The sequence below is a fragment of the Manduca sexta genome, chromosome 28 (genome assembly GCF_014839805.1).
Source record: "Manduca sexta isolate Smith_Timp_Sample1 chromosome 28, JHU_Msex_v1.0, whole genome shotgun sequence".
Classification (NCBI taxonomy): domain Eukaryota; kingdom Metazoa; phylum Arthropoda; class Insecta; order Lepidoptera; family Sphingidae; genus Manduca; species Manduca sexta.
In genome coordinates this window covers 6,014,019-6,026,281 of record NC_051142.1, presented here as the reverse complement: position 1 = coordinate 6,026,281, position 12,263 = coordinate 6,014,019, and the positions used below count along the sequence as shown (strand labels likewise).

Below are 12,263 nucleotides of genomic sequence, written 5' to 3'. Positions count from 1 at the left end.
TGTTTATCTAGGCAGATCGATTTCAAGTACTGTTCAAGATGGACGCGGGCACTAGTGTGATTACGCAAACAATTCTTCTAATTATTGTTGTAGTATTTACTGCAATCTATTTCTTTTTCAAGAAAAATTATAATTATTGGAAAAACCGAGGAATACATTATGAAGAACCCTTTTTAATTTTTGGCAATTTGTCGTATGTGATGAGAAAAAGTTCGTGGCAAATGTTTAAAGATTGGGGGAAGAGGAACTCGAGCGATTACTACGGTATATTTTTGGGCTGGAAACCTGCATTGATTATTCAATCGCCGGAGTATGCTAAGATGATTTTGGTTAAAGATCACCATCATTTTCTCGATAGATACTTATATAGCTCATATGATTCGGATCCGCTGGGCTCTCTAAATGTATTCAGTGTCAAGGTAAATTCCGTTTAAATAAGTAATTTGTAGCAATATAAATTTACAATGTTATAATTGTGAAAGCTTGTTAAGGGGTTAGCATGAAGCTTGTTAAGGGGTTAGCATGTTTGTTAATTATTAAATCGTATATCGCTGAATACATTAAAACAAAATTATATAGTCCAAGGGCTGGAATAACTAATAAGCAATTTTTTATTTGAAAAAGTGCACAGTGGAACTTTTAGTTGAGTAGATCCGCGATCAACATCTAGTTCATTATAAATTTTCAAATTCCTGATTATGGGATAATGCGCTAACTTTGTGGTCTCAGGGCCAAACATTTGTGGTGTATTTTTTCTAATTCGTAGACGGCAACTTTCTGACTTAACTGTATTTACTTATTAAAAATAACTTTTACGTTCTGTTTATGTTATAATACATGCACCCGCGATGTGTTGGATAATAATTATATAATTATATGTTAATGCTTATTTTTTGTGATTTCAGTCACCTTTATGGAAAAATATAAGACAAGAGTTGACCCCAATGTTCACATCTAACAGGTTAAAAGTACTGACGGAACTAATGAACGTTAATGCAAAACATCTAGTGAACAAAATACAAAGGGATTACATTGATAAACGCGAGCCAGTCAACCTTAAGGTAACAGTGCATTTTATGGTAGTATCATGGCATATCTAAAAATAGCAGTAAAGTAGAGCGCAGAGCGACGATGCATCTCTCGAGTAACAACGCAATTAAGCAGTTTTAATTTTCCAAACTTAAGAAGTTTTACGGTTTTGAAATTTTAATTTAAAATTAAACTATCTATAATCTATACTATTATATAAAGCTGAAGAGTTTGTTTGTTTGTTTGAACGCGCTAATCTCAGGAACTACCGGTCCAAACCGAAAAATTCTTTTTGCGTTGGATAGCCCTTTGTTCGTGGAGTGCTATAGGCTATATATCATCACGCTATACCCAATAGGAGCGGAGCAGTAATGGCTAATCTCAGGAAATACCGGTCCAAACTGAAAAATTCTTTTGCGTTAGATAGCCCTTTGTTCGTGGAGTGCTATAGGCTATATATCATCACGCTATACCCAATAGGAGCGGAGCAGTAATGGCTAATCTCAGGAACTACCGGTCCAAACTGAAAAATTATTTTTGCGTTGGATAGCTCTTTGTTCGTGGAGTGCTATAGGCTATATATCATCACGCTATACCCAATAGGAGCGGAGCAGTAATGGCTAATCTCAGGAACTACCGGTCCAAACTGAAAAATTCTTTTTGCGTTGGATAGCCCTTTGTTCGTGAAGTGCTATAGGCTATACATCATCACGCTATATTCAATAGGATTGGAGCAGTAATGGCTAATCTCAGGAACTACCGATTCGAACTGAAAAATTCTTTTTGGGTTGAATAGTCCTTTGTTTGTGGAGTGCTCAAAGTCATATATCATCACGCTATGACCAATAGGAGCGGAGCAGTAATGGCTAATCTCAGGAACTACCGGTTTCAACTGAAAAATTCGTTTTATGTTGGATAGCCCTTTATTTGTGGACCGCTATAAGCTATATATCATTACGCTATGACCAATAGGAGCGGAGCAGTAATGGCTAATCGCAGGAACTACCGGTTTGAACTGAAAAAATCTTTTTGTGTTGGATAGCCCTTTGTTCCTGGAGTGTTATAGGCTATATATCATCACGCTATGACCAATAGGAGCGCAGCAGTAATGAAAAATGTTGCAAAAACGGAGAAAATTATTAGTTTTAAGAGCTTCCGTTGCCTGCGCTGCGTAAACGGTTAAAGTTATGCAACAATGATGTATGACGGGATTGTTCTACCTTAAAAGTTCTAAAAAATATATTATAAAACAAAGTCCCCCGCTGCATCTGTCTGTCTGAACGTGTTAAACTCAAAAACTACCCAACGTATTAAGATGAAATTTGGTATGGAGACAGTTTGAGACCCTGGGAAGAACATAGGCTCCCGGGAAACTACTACTTTTATAACGGAAAACTTTAGCCTGAAAAACTTTATAACGCGGGCGGAGCCGCGGGCAAAAGCTAGTACTATTATTTAAAGCTGAAGAGTTTGTTTGTTTGTTTGTTTGAACGCGCTAATCTCAGGAACTACCGGTTCAAACTGAAAATATATTTTTGTGTTGGATAGCCCTTTGTTCGTGGAGTGCTATAGGCTATATATAATCACGCTATGACCAATAGGAGCGGAGCAGTAATGGCTAATCTCAGGAACTACGGGTTTGAATTGAAAAAATCTTTTTGCGTTGGATAGCCCTTTGTTCGTGGAGTGCTATAGGCTATATATCATCACGCTATGACCAATAGGAGCAGTGCAGTAATGCCTAATCTCAGGAAATATCGGTTCGAACTAAAAAAATATTTTCTGTTGGATAGCCCTATGTTCCTGGAGTGCTATAGGCTATATATCATCACGTTATGACCAAAAGGAGCGGAGCAGTAATGAAACGTGTTGCAAAAACGGGGAAAATTTATTAGTTTTGAGAGCGTCCGTTGCGTAAACAGTTAAAGTTATGCAACAATGATGTATGACGGGATTGTTCCTCTTAAAAAGTTCTACAAACTTATATTATAAAACAAAGTCCTCCACTGCATCTGTCTGCCTGAACGTGTTAAACTCAAAAACTACCTAACGTATTAAGATGATATTTGGTACTGAGACAGTTTGAGACCCTGGGAAGAACATAGGCTCCCGGGAAAATATATAGCGTGACTTTTATTACGGAAAACTTTAGCACGTAAAACTTTATAACGCGGGCGGAGTCGCGGGAAAAAGCTAGTTGTTAATATAAATATGAAAATATAATATTTACAAGACAGTTTTAGTAATAGACATAAAAATTTGTCCTATTATAAATCAGCACATTTTTCTAAATTAAATTTTGAAAATGAAGTTGATTTGTCCAGGAGTTATTTTCTATGTACGCGTCAGACACTGTGGGGTACACGGTGTTCGGTATCCACGTGAGCGCACTGAACGACCCCTCCTCGCCGCTCTGGTACATCACCAAGCACATGGTCAAGTGGACCTTCTCGCGCGGCTTCGAGTTCACCATGATCTTCTTCTTGCCGTTTATTGCTAGAACGTTACGGTAAGCTATGAGTTTTATTTATTGAAAATTAAATTTATGTTTGTTAATCATCCAAGCAATATTCAAAGTAATAAAAAAACCACTTAATTTTTTTGTTATTAATAATTGTGATATAGAAGAAAAAATATATTCCAGATTAACATTATTCTCACAACCAGCGACCGAATATGTTCAAAAGTTATTTTGGGGCACTGTTAAAGAGCGTCAATCTAATGGAAAGACATCTGATAAAGATTTAGTTAATCATTTACTACGGTTGAAAGAGGATTTGAAGTTACCTGCCGAAGCTGGTTCACGTATGTACTGCTTTCTAACCTTCTCTGCTGGTTAAGTGAGTAAATATTTTCTTAAGTATTATTTTCAGAGTTTTAAACTTACAAAATATTCATAGATTTTAAACTTTACGCACTTTTCGTATTTAAACGATATCTAAGAGGACCTTTTACACTGTTTTGAAATTGTCGACCTAAGTATATAGCACATGAGTTCATGTGCAGTGCTGTATCTCTACAAGTAGTACTACTAGTGCTACAAGACAGAAACTAGGGACAAACTCAGATGCCGTTACTTGGCATCACGCGACGCTTAAATTAGATTACCGTTTGTGTCCCCTATCGACTATTGTTTATTATTTGCAGAATTGGCGGAAGACATGATGCTTGCTCAAGCGGCAGTGTTTATATTTGGCTCGGTTGACACGTCTTCGACTACCCTCAGTTATTGTTTGCAAGAGCTGGCGCATCATCCAGAGGAACAGGTATTGTGTTACCACTAGTTAACGAAATATTATAATTCAAATTGAAACGGTATCAATAGCTTATGATTTCGCTAACAACTGTGTAGAATGTAATGAATTTACGTTAAAGGAAATATACTACTGCCACCTCAAGAGGTGTCGTGTGGCTGATCGGTTGGTTCTGTTGTTTCTTTTATTTTTTAAAATATTTATTTAATACTAGAGAGATATAAATTGTGTTAACTCTTTTTATAAATCAATTATATCTATGTCAAATTATTTTTATGTTATCAAAATTATATCTATCTTTCAGTAAATGATTTCCTAAAAACAAAAAATAATACGGAATCTTCAATAAGTTAAACCAAAATAGCGCGATTAATTGCTGTCTCTGGAATTTGCAATCATTGGTCTTGGTTGGAAAAAGGGCTATAAAATCAATTACTTAAAGCTGTGGAAATAATTAATGTGTTGTAAAATAACATTAACATATAATAGTATTGTGTCGACGCATGTTATATTCCAAGTCCCGTGATACTTAGAGGTCGAACATGATTTGCGCTCCAAGTAGGTTACGATATATTTGTGGAAGAGTCAAAGAGCAATAATGTTTTAATAATGTATGTACCGAAGCTATTTCTACAAGTTCAACAAAGGTGACATTATCTCGTATAAATGCAATTTTATTATTTGCATATAATTTATTATTTTGTTAGTGTAGACACGTATTGTGGTTTGTAATTAATTCTATACACATTACGCACATATTTGGGGTTTATTGATATGCATTCCTTCAATTTAAATTGCTTTTAATTTAAATATAACTATATAATTACTAACAAAAAGCTAATCCTTTTTTATTGTTGCATTGGTACATATTATAATATTATGTACTCTTAGGTCCTATTTTCATAAAATATCCGGCCCGCCTCTATATGTTTAGAATTTTTATTTTTTACAAGTTAATTAATCTAGGTCAAAATATAATAAATTTGAGAGTCAAACACAAAGACCGGTTAAGGTAAATTAAGATTAAGAATATTTATAAGTTCTTCGTCTAATCATTATGTTTTTGGTTTCCAGGAGAAACTCTATGAAGAAATTGATAAAAAAGTAAAAGAGTCAGGCAATGATGTCTTGAATTATACAGATTTGATGGAACTTAAATATCTTTCGGCTTGTATTCTCGGTATGCAACAAGTTTTCTCAAAAGTCCATGACGAATTGTATATCATGAACACATTGTTAAATGTTAAGCGATAAATACTTTTATAAGATTACAGGGATTCTTTTTGTTCTTTGGTAATTAAAGTGCTACGAATATTAACCTAATGGGATATTGGGTCTCCCTACGGAGATATTTATATAAAAATATTTTTTAGGCATATAAAGTAGCTGATAGGATTTTAAGACGACGTAACTTTCTATCAGGGAAAGAATTTTTAAAATCAGATCAGTAGTGACATAGATTACCAACCTTACCCAAATTCACAAACATTACCCCACTGACTTATAACTTACATTGTATCGTCCTTGGATGAATGACATGACATAATGTGTTACTTTCCAGAAACTTTAAGAAAGTACCCTCCTGTGCCACATATAGACAGAGCATGCCATACAGATTACCAATTAAACAACGATGTACTTATTGAGAAAGGCACGCCGGTGTTCGTGAACGTGGTCCATATTCACTACAACGAGGAATATTATCCGGAACCGGAAAAGTGGCGACCGGAACGCATGCTTAACATGGCGGACAACGATAACAGGGACTTTACATTCTTGCCATTTGGCGAGGGACCTCGATTCTGCATAGGTATGCTAGAGAATTCATATATGTACAGTGTAAAGTAGGAAAGGAACAAATGAGGAGCTACTTTAATAGAAGTATTTAATGTATGTAGTATTTAACGTATGCCTTTTTGAAATTGCGTTAATAAATGAAACCATGTTATCTTGATAAAAATTATCAACGAAGAACGAATATTTTTAACAAAAATTCTGGTTTTGAGTTACTGATTTTTTGATCATTTTGAAGTTTGGTGCCAGTTTGACGCCTGCATTATTTTTTCTTGCCGTTTTGTCGAGCCGTCGATCGAGCGATGAATTAGTTTTAAAATTAAGTCCGTTGGCAAGTGGATGGTAAAGTTAGGAACGGAATTCCAAAAAAAAACGACAACGAAAGTTCATACATTGATGCATAATTTTGCGGGAATATTATGCTACATTAAAACCATGATAAAAGTTAATACGTGTTTCGAATGGTAGAGGTTTAAACAAGAGTGTATACGATAAAAAAATGATTAAATTATTCCATTTTCATTACGCAATTAAAGTAGGTACGCTGCGAATGTATTAAACATTAATGATTACTCATTAGCATCGTTGAAAACATCTGGTTGAACATTATGGAATTCAGATATATTTTAATTTCGTGGTTGATTTACGCGCTGAACTATTAAATTAATGACTTTATTTTATGTTGAAGCTACAAACAGAATTAAATTATTTTATGACTTTATGACTTAGGGATTTTCATTGTATGACTCTACTATTCTTAGAGCAACACCTCCAAGGACTGCGATGGACTGTAGTTTAAAAAGTCTATGGTTCAATTTCCTGTTCGAACAAAACTAGATTAAGTTTTTACTAACACAATTTGGTTTCGCCGAAACATTTAACAGGTAGTGGCTCCGTCTATATATTGGAGTGACAAAATTAAAAATTAAAAGAAGCGTGGTAATTGAACATACCCAACAGAACACATGAACAAGATTTCTGGCGTCGAAATTTCTATAGAGTATAAAAATAAATTACGCCTCATCATACCACGGGACGGATATGAGTCAACGAATTGGGATGCACTACACATATCTAGTCTTTTCTTATTTAGTTAGAAATGTCAGCTTATGTATGATGTATATAATAACTTTACTCTCTTCAATTCCAGGTTAAAGAAACTTTTATATTTATTACCAAGAATATATAACTTCGGAATGTTAGATTTGTTTTGGGATAAAGTCTGAGTACTTTTCCATTACTGTATTTGTTTTATTAATGTTCAATGTTTGTAGGAAAGCGTTACGGGTTGATGCAAATTCGCGCGGCAATGGTGCAGATGGTTCAGAAGTATAAATTCGAGCCGGCGGTCGGGGAGCCTTACCAAATCGACTCAGATCCTTACAGTGTCCTCTTATCGCCCAAAAGTGGAGGGCGTGTTACGTTTGTTCCACGCAGTAATGAAAAGAATGTTTAATATATCGTTACTTGTGATTTATGTCTTGTTTTTTAACATTTTGTTTGTGAATCATTAAAATATTTTGACTGTTGATTTCATTTCTTTGAACGTGTTAATAATATATATAATGATAATATATATTAAACCTCTAACAAAGTTTTGCAAAAATCAATCACGTTGTTTTATTTATACATCGCATTCCGAATTAGTTTTCCCAGATATTAATCTGGTTTCTTAAGTATTAATAACTTTATAATGACTCCTTATGACTTATTAAATGAGATTTTTTAACTCATTGCAGATGTAGAGTGTTTTCTCATTTGAAGAACTTTGGTCCGAAGTCAGAAACAATCAACGAATTGTGAATCCTTATAATACTTAGTCTGGCCATAAATACTGTTACACTTAATTATAAAAAAATATTACATTTGAATTTCGAATCTGTCATTTTTATACGATTGTTCATTGTGTTTTCTCATTTTGGCGCCAATACATTGTAAAATATTTTGCGATATTAAAATGGTGTGGGGTGATAAAGAGAACCGAATCGCTGTGATAGCATTACACAAAGTAGGTATGGAGCCAAATGCAATTTTTAAAACTCTCCATACACTTGGTATTAGTAAAATGTTTGTGTACCGGGCTATTAATAGGTACAATGAGACCTCCTCTGTTTGTGACAGAAAAAGATCTGGCCGTCCACGTAGTGTTCGTACGAAAAAGGTGGTCAAAGCAGTAAGGGAAAGAATTCGAAGAAATCCTGTCCGAAAGCAAAAGATTTTATCTCGGGAAATGAAGATAGCACCTAGAACCATGTCGCGTATTTTAAAAGATGACTTAGGACTTGCAGCCTATAAGAGACGCACTGGCCATTTCTTAACTGATAATTTAAAGAAGAATAGGGTGGTAAAATCGAAACAACTACTGAAGCGGTACGCAAAGGGAGGTCACAGAAAAATTTTGTTTACGGATGAGAAAATTTTTACAATTGAGCAACATTTTTAACAAACAAAATGACCGTATTTATGCTCAAAGCTCTAAGGAAGCTTCCCAATTAGTCGACAGAGTGCAACGTGGACATTATCCGACTTCAGTGATGGTTTGGTGGGGTGTTAGCTATGAAGGAGTGACTGAGCCATATTTTTGTGAAAAAGGTATCAAAACATCGGCACAAGTGTATCAAGATACCATTCTTGAGAAGGTAGTTAAGCCCCTTAACATCACCATGTTCAATAACCAAGTATGGTCCTTCCAGCAAGACTCGGCGCCGGGTCATAAAGCTCGGTCCACGCAGTCTTGGTTGGAATCGAACGTTTCGGACTTCATCAGAGCTGAAGACTGGCCGTCGTCTAGTCCCGATCTTAATCCGCTGGATTATGATTTGTGGTCAGTTTTAGAGAGTACAGCTTGCTCTAAACGCCATGATAATTTGGAGTCCCTAAAACAATCTATACGATTGGCAGTGAAGAATTTTCCCATGGAAAGAGTGCGTGCTTCTATTGATAACTGGCCTCATCGTTTAAAGGACTGTATTGCAGCCAATGGAGACCACTTCGAATAAGCTTTTTATATTTTTAATTGTTTTATATTTATGTATTAAACTGACACACTGTAAAAGTAATAAATGTTATTTGCAGTTAACAATTTTCTTTTTTCTTTATTACAATATTTATGGCAAGACTAGGTAGTTATATAATCCTTGCATACAAATATTCCTGAGCATACACTGATTAATTTATTCGAAGTTGAAGTATACCTATACTCATATACCTATTTAATTCAATTCCTAATATACAGTAAATATATAATTCAGCTTTGGTTTTCGCACAAAAGCAAAATATGTCAGTAATATCTTCATTCCCCATTAAGTAGCCGAATACCGAAAGTTTGGTTCTGACAGGCGTTCTCGTATAAAAATAACCCAACGGAGTAATAATCGATTATCGCCCTGCCTCTTGTCTCTGTCATAAATTTATGTACCGCTTTATTTCTCAAGAAGGAAAAAGGGCTGCTGGAAAAAGTGTGTGGTATGTTTACGAAATAAGTCGAAAAAATCTCTTAAGGTGGTAGCTCAAGGTCCATTTTCATACATTTTGTTTCGGCTTTAATCTGGGTAACTAAACAAGTATTGGCAAGTAAAGAATTTAAATTCACGTCTAGTTAGTGATTAGTTCTCGCAGTTGAAAGAAAAACGTAAAAATAATTAATAATCATGGATATTTCGGCCTTTAAAATTTAATATGATGAAATTTTAAAGGCAGAAATATCCATGATTATTAATTATTTTTACATTTTTCTTTCAACTGCGAGAACTAATCACTAACTAGACGTGAATTTAAATTCTTTACTTGCCAATACTTGTTTAGTTACCCAGATTAAAGCCGAAACAAAATGTATGAAAATGGACCTTGAGCTACCACCTTAAGCGTTATGTTTAAAAATATTTGATTATGATCGTGACTAAAATCTTTAGTTGGAAATAAATAATAACAAATGATTTATTTGTAAATAGTTTTGTATACACCAATGTTTAACTTGTATAGATGGCAGTAAAAAAATTTATAAAATATTCCTTAGGCAATTTTGTTGCAATATTTGCTCCAAAATCGTTAGTCAATTAGCGATGGTTGTTTATTACCAGTTATTTTCATTTGTCCTAATTATTAAAAACAAAGCCAAATACTAGCCTCGAAAGTAAATTAGCTCGTCATTCATGAGTTCGATTCTCAACCTAATCCGATGAGATTTCAATTAAACATTAAATCAGATCAATTGAACAAAGTTTATTCTGAGAAGGAAAATTTACACGAGAAATTATCTGTAGAGCTACTGAGATGCCTAAAATGTAATACACACGGTAGATTTATAAGATCCGGCGTCGGTGAATGATAGATGGCTCGGGTTCACATAATCCAGATACATTATTGTTCGATATATTATGTGTCTCTGAAAGCGTAACACCAGTAATGAGTATATGTATTTCATATTTATGTGATGTGCTTAAGGATTTGTGGTCTTAATACTTTTATTTCAATAACATACAGCCATTACAAGGTACACTCAGTTCGATACATTATGTAGTTATAGAGTGCCTCGGTGGCGTCGAAGTATTGCATGTTGTAGTATGACTACTGTTATGAGGGCTGGGGTTCGAATTCCGGGTCGGGCAAAGTGATTTGTGTTATTACCAGGTATAAGCCAGGAGTTTGGAATTAGTGCCCGACGTGGCAATAGGCTCGTCCTTTATCGCATTAAAGGACGTAACACATATGGAAAAAGTGGATAGTTGGTAACGTCTCCGCCTACTCATAGAGTCGTATAAAATGTTCATTTTTCCCTGCGGCTGAGGACGACCGAGGTACGGTATTGGATCAATTAGGAAAGTACTGTATGTGATCGTGTGCTAACAGTATTTTTTAGTTATTATCATAAATGAGATCATCAGTCATTCTGTAGTCAGTATGATGTTTGTTCGATCATTAAGAATCATTTGGTCTTTAAGAATAGTATTTCTAATTAAAACGCCTTTTGAGAACAGGTTTCATGATGATAAAGAACAGCTATATTTACACACACGACGAGAATTAAAATATAAAATTTTACCGAGAAAGTATTTTAACCAGGAACACATTTTTTATAAATCCTCCATTTTCATCCTTTTCTGTTATAATTCTATCCTATGTTCATACTTAGCGTTCAAGATATCCTTACTCTAACTTCCATCATAATCGATTTAAAGTTTTACTTTCATCCCCTTGGGCGATTTAAATGTTAATTATCTAATCTCCATATCCTTCCCGTTAAATTATTTTCACAAACTTTAAAGTAATAATTTGTTAGCTTTTTGCCTTTTCTTGGTGCTTGAAGAAGAAAACAATAGGTACTTTAGGATATAATATATTGGGATATAAATTAATTTCAAAATTATTTTCTTTAATATCTAGGGATAGTGCCTTTCCTCTATATTTTACAATTTAAACAGTAATAAGATCCTCCTGATTGCTTTATAAAAGTGTAATTGGTACCTACCAGATAAGATACATCGAGTATGCCTTGTATCACACTTGCACATTCACAAGCAAGTTGATAAATTGTCATAATTAATGGAAAAGAGAGATAGAGTCAAGTAATATGTATTATTTGCAGAGGAGATCGTCACTCATAAATAATACTAATTCATGTACATACATAATTGTATCAACTATAAAATAAAATACATATTCTAAAATAAAATGCCTACAGTCTGCCAGTACATACCAGCCTGTTTTTGTATACTTAACCAACGTTTTACAAATAGACGCGCCATAGACTAACAAAATTGCACATTAAAACAGCGTACTATTTACTTATAGTCATATAACTGTACAGCTCTAGCAGCTCATTGATACGGCCCGAGCGTCGATCGCCGCGCCGCGCCGTCGCCATGACAGTCGAATAAAATACATTTATTACTTAAAAAACAAGTATTTAAATTATTTTTTAACTTATTTTTAAGTTAAATAGTATATAATTATTACTAACGTATGAAATGAAACTTTTTTTCATTCGCAGTTGCAGTATAATTTGTTCATCGTCTAAAAATACAGGAAGGAATTTTATTTACAAAAATACAAAAAGTTAGTAAGCCGACTAGCCGCGATAGTGGTTGGAGGTTGACAAGTGAATGTCGGGTAATACCTTGCTTTCGTCTTGCCAGTATTGAGTTCGGACAACGTATCTATGTAATAAAAACATAAAAAAAAACAAAA

The 12,263-nt window shown here is 34.3% G+C and overlaps 1 protein-coding gene across 1 annotated transcript; it reads left to right on the top strand.

Annotated features, from left to right (window-relative positions):
• LOC115441876 (cytochrome P450 6k1) lies at window positions 1-7,687 on the top strand. Its single transcript, XM_037444709.1, has 8 exons — window positions 1-419; window positions 906-1,061; window positions 3,354-3,538; window positions 3,674-3,834; window positions 4,177-4,295; window positions 5,358-5,463; window positions 5,845-6,093; window positions 7,352-7,687. The coding sequence occupies exons 1-8, from the start codon at window positions 39-41 to the stop codon at window positions 7,531-7,533; spliced, it is 1,539 nt and encodes a 512-aa protein (XP_037300606.1). The 5' UTR covers window positions 1-38; the 3' UTR covers window positions 7,534-7,687.
• Window positions 7,688-12,263: the final 4,576 nt, after the last annotated feature.